This window comes from Scleropages formosus, chromosome 5 (assembly GCF_900964775.1).
Source record: "Scleropages formosus chromosome 5, fSclFor1.1, whole genome shotgun sequence".
Taxonomy (NCBI): domain Eukaryota; kingdom Metazoa; phylum Chordata; class Actinopteri; order Osteoglossiformes; family Osteoglossidae; genus Scleropages; species Scleropages formosus.
This window is the reverse complement of record NC_041810.1, coordinates 13,536,931-13,552,758: the sequence shown is the minus strand read 5'-3', so window position 1 is coordinate 13,552,758 and position 15,828 is coordinate 13,536,931. Positions and strand designations below refer to the sequence as shown.

The window sequence follows — 15,828 nt, the reverse complement described above, 5'->3', positions numbered from 1 at the left end:
AACTCCAAACGATCAACAGCAGGTGGCATAGTGGTTTGAGCTGTTACCTTGCAGTCAAAGGACCATGGTTTGAAGGTGTGCTACTTACCCTGAATTGAAAAAGTAAAAATGAGTCAGTTATATAAACGGGTGGCACGGTGGCACAGTGAGTAGCGCTGCTGTCTCACAGCACCTAGGTGGTGAGAGAAGTTGTGGGTTTGATCCCTGCTCAGTCTGTGTGGAGTTTGCATATTCTCCCTGTGTCTGTGTGGGTTTCCTCCGGGTGCTCTGGTTTCCTCCCACACTCCAAAGACATGCTGTTCAGGTTCCCCCATAGTGTGTGAGTGTCACAGAGAGAGTGTGTTCCACTGATGTATGGATGAGTGACCATTGCAAGTAGTGTATCTAGCAGTGTAAGTCACCTTGGTGAATAAAGTGTGTGGGCTAGTAACACTGCATAGTGTTTGTTGTAAGTTGCTTTGGAGAAAAGAGTCTGCTAAGCAAATAAATATAAATGGGTAAATTGCTGAAAGGAGCTTATTGTACAAACCAAACGCTTCTCCTCCTTGGAGAAAAGAGCTGAATAAACAATTTAGATGAACAAGTAAATAAGTATAAACTGTGTTACTCCCTATATTTTAACCGATTTTTGGTCGGTCACATTATCTGATTTTCCATTTACAGTCACCCTGTCTTATTGGTGTTTTCATAAAGTGTTTCAAGAAGGACAATTTTCAAACCGTGTTTATTCTTGCTTAATGAATACATCCTAAAAGCTCATTTTAAAGGGTAACTGGGCTCACTGAGATCCATCAAGTCTTTCTTAGCGCTGATTTTCCATTAACGCCAACAAGGAAGGGCGCTTGAGGCACTTGGTGGAGATGAACCCGTCAGGCGCTACGTGAGTAGGTAAAGAAGATAAACAGGGATTGGAACCTGGGTCCTTCAAGTCCAAAGGCTCTAACTGCTATGCCACCTGCTGCTTCAGTGGACCTTAAAGCAGCTTGAGGTAGTGCATTAATTCCATGCATTCCTAGTTAAACATGGGGGTTATCTCAGTAGACCTCTTGTCCACAGTCTGTGGGGTCCCTCTTTCAGCGCTGTCATTATGGGGATACTGTTTTTCTAGGGAGTGTGGCTGGGCACCTAGGAGCAGGTGGAGGTTTGAAGCTGATGAAAGCCTGAGTGGAGGAGCTGTCGGCTGCGGGCTGAGGTTTACCATCCGCTGAGTCTGGCACTGTGATCACATTCCTGTTCCATTACCATCCCTGCCTCCTTGTGGCATTTTCACTAGCTGGGTGTGGGAGCAGCAATATAGCGGGGGGGCTCGGGTATGGCACTGTGAGCAATCCTGTCCAAAGGGGTTTCCCGGTCTGTCCCACTTGCACTACTCTATTGTCACAAAGATGGGGACCGGGACGTACACTATCGGGTAAAACGTGAGTGCAGTTTCTAGGCCATGAATTTCAAAGACTTTAATATATTAAAAAAAAACGCTAGAAAATAAATAGCATGTGAATGTGGTGCATGTGACTGAGAGCGCCCCACCTTGAGAAACACTTAACGGAGTCCCTCAAGACCCCCCAGGAAGTGTTCTTTTTCTCTCTCTCTAACACACACACACACACACACACACACACACACACACACACACACACACACACACAAGGTAGAGCCCAGCAGCACAGAGGAGGTCCAAGCAGGATTCCCACACTTACTTCTGGAGACCCGCACCAGCTCAGCAACGCTGAAGACCCCTGACTTGATGAAGCTGTCCTCCAGGTAGCCTGTGTGGGAGGGACAGGAAACACGAGCCTAATGGACACATCCACGCACATTTCTACTGTCCATGTACCTGTTAAACTACAATCGCTCTCATAATCAGTCGCATGGAAGGGCACATTTAACAAGTTTCCCTTCTTCAGCCTCACAATGAATGGAAAGTATTCTATTATGGAGATAAATGATAAAATGGAGATCAACACAGAGATGGTTGTTTCAATGTCTGAGTTTCTGGAGCACCAGGTGGCGTTGTGGTTAGAGCTGGTGCCTTTCAACTCAAAGGACCCAGATTTTAATGTCCACTCATGCTGTAATACCCTTGATCAAGACACCACAGAGACCTTCGCTGGCCAGTGATCTCCCTCCTCGTGGTAGAGGTCCGAGCACCAGGAAAGCTGACACAAAAAGGAAAAGGGGAGCCCGATACCTCATCTTCTACCCGATACTCATGCTTTCAGAGAATACCGCACAGAGCGTTGGAGTCACTGACAGCCTTCCCTCAAGGCCCTGAGTCACATGCCTCAGTTGTATCTCACCTGACCACAGTGATGGTGGGCTTGCAGCGTACCCTCATTACACTCCCACAACTCTCATTCCTACCACATTAGACAGCAGCGCCACCGCAGGAAACACACCGCTCCGTCTAGGAGGCCAACCAGGCATCAAATAATTGGCTGTGATAACAGGACTAGTAGCTCCTGAACAAGTTAATAGCAGCTCCTTCACGATGGCATCTTAGCTTAGCTTTTGGGAGCAGGCCCTCAAAAAGCTGGGAGTGGTCACCATCGGGCCATCGCCATTGTTCCTGCACAGCCAGAGCACCACTTCAGCCCAGTGGGGACCAGCAGGCAGAAAGAACCATTAGTTTCTGTGGCAGGAAGGGAACCCTAGATCCTTCTAGTCTCTTGCTGTTCCCACAACACCTGAAAACTTCTCTCTACATTTACATTTATTCATTTATCTGGCACTTTTCTCTTACATATTAAGTTTGTACAGTGAGTTACACTGATTTATATACCAGGGTAATTTCTACTTTATTAATTCTGTTGTAGTACCTTGATCAAGGGAACTACAGCAGGAGGTGGGAGTCAAACCCAAGTAATCGGAATAAAAAGGCGATGGTTCTAACCACTACGCCACCTGCTGCACAGCAGGGTACACCATATTGAAGCACAGTGGGTCCAGCTATACTGCCTCACAGTGTTTCGGCAGTACAGAGTGCATCTCACATATGCTATCGTGCTGTTGGCTTCTTGGCAGCACATTTCACACTGCTCTCCTGCACAGTCACACACTCCTCTTTCCTAAAGCCAAGATGCTGTCCCTCATTCCTATAATATGAGCTGGCTGAGAAACCCAGGTTGGGCATCGGCTTATATACATCGCTTTGGAGAAAAGCATCTGCTTTGCTTGTTTAACAGGTGCTGGAATACAAGCACCAAACTTGAATCATCACCTAACTCATCCAGCCCCACCACTCCGCTATCTCATCTAGATCTATATCCAAAAACCTGAGGGTTCTGCTTCGTGGTAAAACAGAATGCTGATTCATGCACATGTCTGCTCAGATTCCTGTGTGGATGGGAGGAGCTCTTCTCACTGAGTGAGAGGACCTGTTTTCCAAGCCTACTGGACAACGATCCTTTAGCTTGGACTCTGTCTGGGAAGAGGGCCTTTGTCTTCGATGTGGTGCCCTCCAGGAGTCCTCAACGACAGGACCATGCCCTCGTCCGCTCTCGTGGTCCCTTTAGGAAGCCACCCATCCCAAAGCACCCTCTGGAAGGGTTGCCAGTGAAGAAACAGCTGCCATCATGAACGTCAGCCATGAGAACATCTTTGGACAGGGGCCAAGTGTCCAGGGCGGCTCTTTTTAAAGGAAAAGAATTCCACCCCAAGATACGGTCGAAGCAGCGAGTCTTCCACGGTGCTCAAAAAAAGCTGTCTGAGATGAGGGGGACTTCAAAGACCGGACAATGCTTGATCACAGGCGACCAGATGGTTTACGTCCCGCAGTCTGCGCTCGGATTGGCTGCGCAGGCAAAGTGCCGTCGCAACGCCATTGGACACTTGGCTGAGTGGGAATTTCTGTGTTCAAAAGACATCTGTTATCTGCGCAAGGGCGACGAGTAATTTGCCAATACATTTGGGCCCCTGTTGTACATGGCTCACAGAAGAGCCTAGGCTCCAAAGGGGAAGGTCCATCTGCCAGGTGTATCTGGTGACAAGTGGAGCACAAAGACAAGAGGAGTTCTACAGGAGGAGGAGGCTCTCCTGGCCTCAGCAAAGGAGCCCTTCTGCTCCTCGAGTTTCTCTCCGGGTGTGGTGCGTCTGTCTGTGTCTGCATGTACGTGGCTATGTGTGTGTAATGGCGCGAGTCGTGTCGGCTCACCTGGAGGATTCTTGCCCGGCTCGTTGTTACTGGGGCTTCCTGACTGCTGTGAGTCTGCAGAGGACACAGAAACAAGATGGAGAAGAGAGATGAAAGAAAGTGCAGGAAAAGGCTGTGAGGGGGCACCACTGTTCCGGTCCACCCTGAATCGCTCCATTCACATCCATACACACACACACACACACACACGCATGTGCATGCACGCTGCCCTCGGACTGTTTGACTTATTTGATGTTAAAATTCTGACTTTTCCTACAAGGCTCTCTCTCGAGGAAAGCAGATGCTTCTGTAACCACATCCTCTCTGTGCCACCATGCGCTCCAAACACAGGGTGGAATCCTCTGATTCTGAAGACTGAAAAGGCCCACAAACTCAGCGTACAGGGGGAATGATGTACCCTGCAATGGATATTTAAATACAATGTGTTCTGTCCAGAGGGGGGCGTGGTGGCGCAATGGGTTTAGCCTATGCCTGCTCTCTGGAAGGTCAGGGGTTCAAGTCTTGCTTGAGGTGCCTTGGGACAGACCGGTGTCCCGTCCTGGGTGTGTCCCCTCCCCCTCCAGCCTTGCGCCCTGCATTGTCAGGTTAGGCTCCGGCTTGCCGCAACCCCGCTTGGGACAAGCAGCGTCAGACAATGTGTGTGTGTCCTGGCCCTGAGCAACATTTTGCTGGTCCTCTCTCATGGCACCCTGTTGTACCTTTTGGGAAGCAAACCATAATCCACGACCCCTGGTCAATTGTCACTGGGGTGTTTATACCATTTATGCCTGCACTGAGCACTGCTGCTGTGGGCTTTATAAATTACCGTGCAGGGAGAAGGAAAAACATACGAAACAGGGGGACTGGCAGGAAGGGAAAAGAATCAGATTCAGACCGATGAGATCGGAACGGCAACTCTTGATTTACACCTGCATATGTATCGGGTGTTCTAAATTCAGGACTCAAAGTGCAAACCAGCAGACAGCCAAAGGCTCTGCTTTCCGCTAAGGAATGTTGACGGGGACAAGGGCTGGAGCGGGAACTCTGATATCCCTGTCCGACACCCTGCCACCCCCTTACAGACCCCTACTGTTGCTGTCTCAGGGGCAAAGGAGAGGAGGGGAAAAAACATAGTGGTATTTATTTTTCTCCCCTTAAAACCAACCTGGAATATGGAATGTCCTTGGCTTGGAAAGAGGCAACACAGAAAAAGTCACTCCTCAATGTGACCCTTTTCGTACAACAGCTCCTACACTGTAAACTGACTCCCCACAGCGCCCACCAGAGGGCCACACAGGCCTTGCACCGCAAGGGAAGGCTGCTGCCATCGCAAGTCTGAGGAGCGACCTAAAGCCTTAAGGTTCCAATGAAAATATTCAAAGGGGTAAGAACAGTCAAGAAAATTAAAAGCAATATTACAAAGAATTATTCCTGTGTTGGTGTGTTTTTCGCACTTGCTGCCACTTTTGCCCGCATCACTAGCCACGGAACAGAGCAAAAACACGGGACACCCCAGTGACCCTTGATGCCAGTCAACCCAGAGAGGAAGGAGAGAGAGATATAGAGATAGAGTATCTGTGACAAAGTGAATAACTGCCTTGTAGGAAGCGAGGCAGTAGATCCTGAGCCAAGGAAGTCCAGTGGACGTGGGTGGACACCAGGCGGAAAACCCAAATCTTTCACTTCTCTCTTTTTAAGGGTCCTCTAGGAAACCACATACAAAGCGTTACTATTAACCATACTAACCATTACTATTAAGAATCATTAATTTCATGTTTTTCCTCCAAAGCAACCTTTGAGGTGAGAGCTCTACACTAAGCTCCTTACATTAGCTTACCCATTTATACAGCATGGTAATTTTTTACAATATCAATTCAGGGTAAGTACTTTGTTCAAGGGTACTAGAGCAGGAGTGGTGTTCGAGCCTGGGTCCTTCGATTAAAAGGCCTAACCACTACACCACAAGTGCATTTATTTGTAAGTTTCCTTTAAGGCACGAAAATGCAGAGCACATCAATAAAGCGTCTTTTATTACTGAACAAAAGCATCCTTTCTTCTCTTTGTGTGTACATCGAAGAAGAAGGATGCCACTGAGATAACCCTCCGACTAACGAGTGGAAAGAATGATAAAAACGGTTCCCTCTCTCCCACAAATCCAAGTGCCATTTTCCCACAGCAGGGATGCGTGTGGCTGCAGTGCCTGGGAGCTCAGCACTTCACTCGACTGTCAGATCAGCGCAGCCAACATAAAAACTGACCAAACAAGAAGTGCTGGAAGAACAGAACAAGTCCAGATCTGCGCCGTGTTCGTGGAAGATACAGGGCGCGTGCGGAAAGGTGAGAATGGAGACACGCAGCGGGAAAAGGACCAGTGTTGTCTACTCAGGATGTAGCATTGTTAACAGGAAGCACAGGAGGGTTTCTGAAGCGTCGGCACCGCGTGCCCACGAAGACCTGCTCTGGGACCCGGACCCCCAGATACATCACATAACGTGAGATGGCCTGTTCAACTGCATCCTTCACAGGTCACGCCACTTTTCTGCAAGTTGACATACAAATCCAAATAAACAAAGTACATATACAACAGATGAAGAGTTACAGATACAGACAGGTGATTGAGGAAGCACAGCCAGTTTGTCTGAAACCAACATTTTTGCTGGACCGCATTACACCAGTAACTGCACAGTGTATTTATAGGGAAGATAAAGGTGACGATGGCTGACAGTCTGATGGATGTTAATGGAGCAGTTAGGTGATAATGAGAGAAACGGCTTTGAAAGACGTGGGTTTGAGATCCTTACTGAATGCTGGAAGGGATTCAGTGGCCCTGAGGGACAGAGGGAGCTCATTCCACCATTCAAGAAAACAACGATGGTGACTTCTAAGATCATGTGAACCGCTTCCAGTTCTCAACAATCCAAAGAGGCCTTTACGCCCCCTCTTTGCCACAAATGGGACAAAGGACCATCTCCTGCGTGTGAGTCATGACCAGGAGATGCATCGGTGTGAGCAGTAGATGCCGCTGCCCACTGCATCTCTAGCATCACGGGGGTACTGGGGAGACCATAGGGGGAGGGGGGGAGGGGGGTCTGGGTTGGCTTGTGTCCCCTGGCAGCTGGCAGGCAGCCCAGGCAAGACGAGGCTGGCAGACAGGGTCACAAGGGGGATGGTGGGTGGACTTATCAGCATTCTGTCTGAGCCTCTCGGCTCACAGACAAACAACAATGCCAACCCTGCCCCTCCCCATTCTGGCAACGCCAGTGCCACCGTATAGCCACGCCCTCCCCTGCCCTGCTCTGCCAGGTGAACTGCAAGTGGCAAGGGACATCCTCATGAGACAAGGGAAAGACAGCTCTTAGTGACACTGATGTCCAGTCCAGGTCTCGGACCCAAACGGAATTAACTGGTCAGCTCGGGCACTCAGGTCAAACGGCAACCAGTTGGCACAAAGTCCACTAAAAGGCTTACGGAAAAATCCAGAAAGCTCTTTGGGGCCCCACTAGAGGCTGGAGCTCCAGGCCCGAGCTTCACGCCTGTGAAGAATCAGACAGCCGGGCAACTCTGGGGCACTGTCCCTTATCAGGAGAAGCAGGCTGCGCTGCGGCCCTTCATAAAGGCCTCCAGCGAGCAACGGTAGCGACGGAGGAAGGCAAACTGGAGCAGCCGAATTAAACAGCAGCCCCACGTGTCTCAAGAGGCAACAAATAAATAACCCAAGATGTGTAAACAAACAGCCTGCCCTGCCGCTGCGGACCGCGTCTAGGGAGGCCCAAGACTCGTCCTCGGGCGCGAGCTCCCCCGCGGCCCTGGCCGGCAGGAGGACCGCAGCGGCATGCGGTCTTGAAGCCACGGGCCCAACCTGCAGCACCCAGCCCCTCCTTCAAAATAACAGTCATACTTTGGTATAACGAGTGTAACTGGATCGGAGCGGGTCGCACATTCCTGCACCGCGGACAGTGCAGCTTGGCCTCTCTGTGTGTGTGTGTGTGTGCGCGCGCTCTAATACCGCTTCCCAAATTTCACAGTACACTTACACCTACAAACACACTCTGAACGGTGCACGCGTGCACCGATCGACCCACACACGTGCGCTCTGTCGACATTTCAGGAGGAGCCGCTTGGCAGCCATTTTAGAAACCGCCTGTGCTGCGCACATGTGCAGATGGCTCTGCCAAAGCTGCGCGGGGTCCGAGCCAAGGTGCTGCTTGCTGCTGCAACGCGCCTTTATGACGGAGTGCGCTACAGAAATATCTCCTAATTACGAGGCCCTCGCGCCGCAATGTTTTAACAATACAGCTGTGTTCGTGTACATGTTTGACTTGGCACTGCCGTCCGCCCACTCTTGCGGGGAGGCGGGGCTAAGCATGGTGCGAGCTGTCGGTCGGTCTGTACGCGGGTCTGCCCGGTTGGGGGCGGGGTGTACCACGTCCCCTATGCTGCTGGCTGTGATGGAAGCCGGTGGAGCCAAAATGAGTTCACTTCATGGAGCCTGAGTCCCAAACTAACAATCTGACTCACCCACATGTATCGCTCTCTCACTATTTGTTGACAAAACACAGTGGGCTTTATCGGGACCGCTATAACCCAAACAAGATGGGGGGGATCGGAAAGGAAAAGCCAGAGGATCTTATCGTGCCAGCGTGCAGCTCGGACGCTTGGTGCAACAGCTTGCCAACAAGCTGCGCCAAGCAACCTGGGCAGCGCTCGCGCTCGGCTTGTACGCCGCGGCAAAACAAGTCGCCGGCTGCCAACTGACGACTCTGTAACGCCGCAACAGGCATCCGACGAGGGAAACCTCTCGGCAGCAACTGAAAACCGACCGGTGGCCATCTTTGAGTCATTGCTTGCCATCTTCGTCGCGACGGATCCCCCCCCAGGAGCTGAACTGCTTGGCAATGACACGTCAGCTCCCACTTCCGCGTGCCAGAAGGGCAGTCCCTGGACCCACGGATAGATGCCAGCGCCGTTAAAAAAAAGTACCTTCTCATTCAATGCTGTCAAAGCAACATTTGAAACGTCACATTTCTGATCCGCATTTCCACTCTCAGTTGACTAATTATTGTGACCGCCGGGGTTTATGGCACTGCCTCATGTAACAGGAACTGCACAGATGGGAAAACCTCGTTGTCAGAGGATGGAGGGAAACGGCAGCGAAAGCTGGGAATCGTAAAAAGAGCACAAGAACAAGAAGACCAGAACCGGCACCTGCAGTGATTCCGGAGGCCAGTACCAGCGGAAGAGACTGATGATTGCAATGCGAGCACAGGTATGTTGCTTTGGTTTTCTGACATGGGAATGTAAGGTCTCTGAAACCCGACTGGCTGCCAGCAGGGGCGGGGACTCAAAGTGCTGGAACAGGCCGTACTGCGGGGCCAGGTCGAGGTGCGATCCCTACCTGCTGGATCCAGCCGCATCTTGTAGGACAGAGGGTGGGGGTGGGAGAGTGGGAGCGAGGAGATAGGAACACCAGCTGCCATCTGGAACAGCCTAAGCTTCATTCATCACCCTCTGCAACTATCCTCCCAGCCCACTCCCGAGTGCTGTCCAACGGAAGCTCCCGGGCACCCGCCGATTATTTCATTACTCACTTTCCGAATGGTCTTTATTAAAGCCTAATGAGGACAAGATGGTATTTATTATGAGCTTAAATCTGATTAGGGTACAGTTGGCCCCGAACCCCTCCCTCCAACCCCCTTGTACACTATGGGTATCGCGTATCAGTTCCGTGAACAAGAGTCCACCAACGCGGTACCACTACGGCACTAATCCGGCACAATAACGACACGACCGTACGCTGCGGGCCGCCTCCCTGAGACACCAAAGTCAGCTGCTTGCAAAGAAAGACTGTGAGAGAGAGAGAGAGAGAGAGAGACAGGAGGGGAACGAAAGAGTGAAGTTTCCAGGCAATGAATTGAGGAGTAGGGCGGACAGACAGACGGGACAATGTGCGCTCTGTGAGACGGCAGGGCCTGCTTAATGAGACGCGCAGTTTGAGACCAAGGAATCAAGTGCCGCTGTAGCGGAGCACCCCGACTAAGACAATGTTGGCGAATGGGGGTGGGCGCAAAGGGCTCTCCTCTTTTCTTCGGTGGGACTCCGGCGGCCGCACGGCTCCACGGCACTCACAGACAAGCCCCTGTGTGCGACTTTCCTCTCGCCGAGCGCGGCGCATACTAATGGCCCCAGCCCGCCGCCTCTCTTTATGTACACAGCCTCCAAGTTTTTTTCTTGTTGTTGTTTTTTGTTTTTTTTTCTCTGACTCAGACAATGGTGTCTACTTTACAAGCACCCCCTGCCCCCTCCCCATCCACCCCAGCCCCCACCGAAGCGGCAATGGGGTGAAAAGGAGACTGTTTTAAGGCCTGAGGGGGGAAAAGACGCCCCATTCAAGGCGACAGACACCAGGGTGGAATTGCTCCATTCCCAGCTCACAGCTCCAAGCAAAGCATCAGTTAGAGCATGACAAACACACATCCATGCTCAAATACACACAAACTCATATTTGTTTTATCAGTATGGGGACTAAACTGATTTTATTTTAAGGTTAAAAAACCTTTCACAACTTTTTTGCGTAACTTTTTACATTACATACGTATTCAATTAGTTGACCCTTTTCTCCAAAGCAACTTACGATGGTGAGCTACTTACGGTGTTTTACTCATCTATACAGCAGCATTTTTACTGAAGCTACTCAGGGTAAGTACCTTGTTGAAGGATACTAGAGCAGGAGGTCGGACTGAAACTGCGAGGGCAGCTCTAACCGCTACCGAAGCCTCTGCCCACTTTCCAGCAAGGTGTGCACTTGTACACAGATACACATACACAGTGAAAACACCCCAAGTGCCCTTTAAACAGTAAGAATTTGCTGATATTCACACTCCCGCCAAGACACTTGTCCGTCACCTGATCTGTGGCCCTTCCCCCAGGAAGATCAGTTCGCAACAGTATTGTGTGACCGTGTCTGTCTATGTGCTCTGATGCACCACACACACCTCAACAGTCATCTGGCGACAAAGAGCTGCCTGACCCTTCTGTGTGCGGCGAATTCAATGGTGGAAACTTTCACCCGGGGAAAAGTTCCTTCGAGTGCTGCGATGCGCTGGTGGGGCAGCTGCGTCGTCCTGCGAGCAGGATCTTGTCCCGCCCGCAGCTCTGCTCTCACAGCCATTTTCTCACGTTTGAGCTGCGCTGGCGCTAAGAACACGCGGCTGAACCCGAGCGCTCAACGCAGCAATAAACGCAATTTACTGCAACATTAAAACAGTCCTTCAGTCGCCGATTGTGCACTTGTCAGCAGTAAATCCAAACGGCAGAATAACACAATGTATTAAAAAATGGTTTGTTTTATCGTTGCTTAATCGACTGATTGAACTGGCATTTGCATTTTCTTTGCTGCTCCTCGTTCCCTGTGTGTCTCGCAAATCACAGGACAAGGGAGACGGCGCATTCTTCAGGAGCCGTCGCCGAGCCATGGCAAACGGCCAAGCCCCCCTTTTGTACGGACAAGAAGAGTGAGAATATGGATTTAATTATGCATGCATATTCCCCGCTCATTGTGGGAAAGTAACCAATAGAAATGGACTATGCATTCCTCCCGGGCCAGGGAGGGGCCCTAATGGGCTGATGCCAGGGGCTGGAACCCAGCCAAAAGAGTCCATTAACTCCTCCAAAGTTGTTAAGAGGTGGGGGGGGAGACAGGGGTAAGAAAGACCAAGTCTGACCGGGTGTGTTTTGTAGTTGTGAATGAAACAGCAGGCAGCTGGGTTGGGGTGGGCGGCACGGGGAGGAGGGGGGGTGTCTTGGCCAGATCGTCGTGGCTGCGAGCAGCAGGGACTGCTGGTGGGAGGTGGCTGAGTGGCTAAATGTTAGCACACCATCACACAAACAGAGCAGACAGACCTTTGGCAATAAGCGACTCTGTGCCCCCCCACCCCACCCCCATCACCCCCGAACCCCACCTCGGTTAATTAGAGGACAAAGACAAAGCCCTGAGCTGCCCTGTGACAAGTGGGCTCTTGCTCTCCATGGGAGTTACCCCTCTTTCCCCCGTGAGAAAGAGAGAAGGTTGCAGCCAGTCTGCTCTACAATATTGTAAATAGTATGCAATCCTCCTTTCTACAGTGAGTGGCCATGGTGCTCTACCATCTTCAGCAGTGATTACCCATGGTCCTCAGTGTGCAAGGCAAGGTTCACTCTGGATAGGATGCCAGTTCATTGCAAGGAATAGGTCTGTATTTACATTTATGTTGACATTCAAGACTCTGGTTACAGTCTACAAGATGCTCAAAGGATCAGGATCCCATTACCTACAGGACCTGACTGCAGGATCTGATCACTCCCTGTAGCCCAGCAAGAGTGCTGTGCTCCTCCATGTCTGATCAACTTGTGATCTCACTCTTCAGGGGTTCAAAATGACCCACCAGCACAGTGGTATATGTGAAAGAAGTTGTACTCCAATAATCGTTGTCTCTTGTGAAACATACTTTTGTTTACCTTGAGTTGCATGCCGCTTTGAAGAAAAGTGTTGCCACAAGCATAAATGTAAATATAGATACAAATAGTGTTTACTATACAGAGAAGCTCAGTGAACATTTTTGACATTTTGGACTTGCAGCTCATCCAAATGCAAGTTTGTGGTCACAAGTATTTGAAATTTCTCACATCAGTAATTACTAGAACAGTTTCAAGTCTTCTCTGCTAGAGAGTTGTTTACATAAATACCTGTGCCAACATGAGTTCCTTCTCTTTCTCAGTAATTTCTAAGTCAGCGAATGATGTTAGACTGCTTTTTCACTTCCCTGTCATTTACAGTAGCAGCCTTTGTGTAATGTTTATCTAACTGGAAAGATTTATCTGCACGGAGGAACTATGCTTAAGGTGTGTGTCGAGGGAAAATCCAAAAGGATGACTGGAGGTAGCATGGAAACTATGTAAGAAAGACCCTCCCAGACCCAAATGTCCCCAAAAAAGTGTGGATAAGAGTCAGATAAAGCAGTGCAAGTGATGGGCCATGTGATCCTGCCATTTAGAGTTAATGAAAGGTGCTAACTCAAAGGTACACCACCCCTAATGAGGCTCACACTGAGAAAATTAACCTTCTTGTTTCCAGCTGCCCAGGACCTGTGAATCATTTAATCCCCAGAGTTCTCACTGACAGCATCCCCTTGGGCTGACAGGAGAGAGGACGATGGGGCCAATCAAATAGAGACAGCAGCGAATGGAGGCACCGTTTCACGTCATGAAGGACTTCATAGCCCTTGTTCAGCCAGGTAAAATGTGAGCATTGAGGGTCACCATCCACACACACACCTTCCAGAAGCCAACCTCTCCAGCTCCAAACGAGCTCCTAAGTGGGGCCATTGAAGGAGTCAGGATATGAAACCTCAGCACATGTGTGAAGCTGGCTGGAAAAGGAGGAAGACATATGCCAATACCAATAATGTCTATATGTTCCTGTAAACAACTGCCAACACAGGCAATGAATGCCAACAATCACATTTCTACCCGCTCACAAAATCAGCCCCTTCCACACTGAGTCATCAAAGTACTTGCCATGGTACAGTATTTTAGTGAAGAGCACAGGAGTCCAACGGCTTGGGTTTAATCCCTGCTCAGTCAGTATGGAGATAGCACGTTCTCTGTGTGTTTGCATGGGTTTCTTCCAGGTGCTCCGGTTTCCTCCCACTGTACGAAGACTTGTTTCGGGTGAACTGGGTACTCTAAATTGCCTGCAGTATGTGTGTGTCTGTGTGTGTGCTTGTGTCGATGAAGTGCACAAATGGGTGGAGGACTGTAGTGGTAGTGTATCCAGCAGTCTTTGTCACCTTGGATAAAGGTATCAGTTAAATACTAAATACTGACCACTGTATGTCAATTTTGAGACAAGTATCTGCTAAATGAATAAATCTAAATGCCACTGGCTCCACAGGACTCCTGAGAAAGATGCAAGAGCTGGAGCTACATATAGAAAGACACAAGAAGGCGAGCTATACAGATACAGGGGGTGGGGCTACACACACCAATGCACAGGGTAGAAGTACAGATTGACTAAGGGTGCTCTGAACCCCAAACTGTCCCAATTTGCACACCCAGCCGATGCAGAGCCTCATTATATCTACAGGTAAGGGTCTTAAAATTTCTCTTCGCTTGTTTTTCCCACCAATTCTGGGTTATATGAGCACAAAAGGTCTCGGTAATAGCAAAGATCTCAACGATCTGGGACCAGCGTGGCCTATAAAAGCGCTGCTTTCCTGCTGGGCCCGAAGGCACTACACCCAGCCTTAGTCAAACCAGGCATGGTGCCTTGGCCTGGAGCCCCATCGGTCCAAGTACCAGGTCTCACCATGCCCCTGCTCGCCACAGTAGAAAAAAAAATGAGAAGTTGTTTTTTTTCCAAAAAAAAAACTCTGGGTCAAAAGTGCTCTGCATGATTTCTGAATAATGGAATCAAGCTGAAGCCTCCATGTTGTTTAGGCCGAGGCTTTTTGGAGCCTTGGGCTAAAACACAGAAGGCATGGCAGAATCAGAGATTTCCATGCCGAGGCAGCTGTGCTTTGTCTTCAGGCTAAGCATGCATTATGAGCAACAATCGAAATCCTCAGATGCTGAGGGAGGAGGGCTGGGAAGACCCTTTGACATCCATGCCTCCATGCAAAGGACTAGCTTAGCAAAAAAAAAAACTATTCTAGACTGACAGCAGAAACACAAACACACTCCACACCTCAGTACATATGAGGCGTTAGTACAAGTGTCCCACAGAAGATTGCCAGCGGCACAATGGAAGGGTGACGCTAGGGGATTTGGGGTCTGGGGATGTGGTAAATGTTGAGTGTTCAGATCTAAGGACTCAGAGGAGAGTTGACAGCCCCAAAAAAGATCTAATAGCCCCACAGAGAGCACTGCGGCTGCTGCCGCTCCCATTTGCTCCCGTTCTCCGCCTCGGCAGCTCACTGCCCTGATCCCGTGCCGTCCCGCCTCTCTGGCTCGGGCTCAGAGGGCGAATCCTCTGCTGCTCCCGGGCTGTCCTCACTGTACCGTCCTTCTGCTGCAGCAGTAACAGCTTTGTGGTTTGGCCACGGGGCCGTGTTTACATGGGCAACTGCAAGGAGGGGAACCACCAAATTAATTTCAGATCCTCTCTTTAAAACCCATAAACAACGTTACACAAAGCCTGGCATCGGGAACCGGGATTGCGTGGAGCGAGCTGAGCGCACGTCTCCTGGGGGAAGCCATGTAAAACCATGGGCTGCTGCTCCTCAGAAGCAGGCTTAGAAGGGCGTTCAATTAAAACTGTGATTCCCATCTAAACCCCAGTGTTCTACTTTCTTACTTTATTCCTTCTCTGATATTCCCTCCAAAGCAGAATTTGACACTAATGATGGAAAAAATGCCACTGATTTCTTTCAGTTTCGTAAAATGAGTAATACAGCATGGTCACAGCCATGAGTCCTAGGTATGGACAAGGCCTTTAGGAGGTAAGGCTGCAAGAGACACACCACCATGTGAGAGGAAGGTGTGAAAGGCTGAAGATGACACACTCTGCCTCACTGCCACAGCTCACCTACTCGCTCCACAGCCGCACCCAATTCGAGGAACCGATAAGCTGGTAAAAATGGAGGACCGAGGTAATCACAACACCAAGACAAGATGACAAAGAATGTGGCTGGACAAAACTCTGTGGTTTCTGTCCTTTTGCCAAT

At 50.0% G+C, this 15,828-nt stretch overlaps 1 protein-coding gene across 7 annotated transcripts in view; it reads right to left on the bottom strand.

The window, feature by feature from the left end:
• Nucleotides 1-15,828, bottom strand: part of LOC108938776 (nuclear factor 1 B-type) — an 82,587-nt gene that overhangs the window by 28,099 nt on the left and 38,660 nt on the right. For all 7 annotated transcript variants that reach the window (XM_018759667.2, XM_029251747.1, XM_018759665.2 and 4 more), the window contains exons 3-4: nucleotides 4,151-4,204; nucleotides 1,698-1,766 (exon numbers count right to left, since the gene is read on the bottom strand). In XM_018759667.2, the coding sequence (XP_018615183.2) occupies nucleotides 1,698-1,766; nucleotides 4,151-4,204 (123 nt within the window). The remainder of the gene's footprint in view (nucleotides 1-1,697; nucleotides 1,767-4,150; nucleotides 4,205-15,828) is intronic.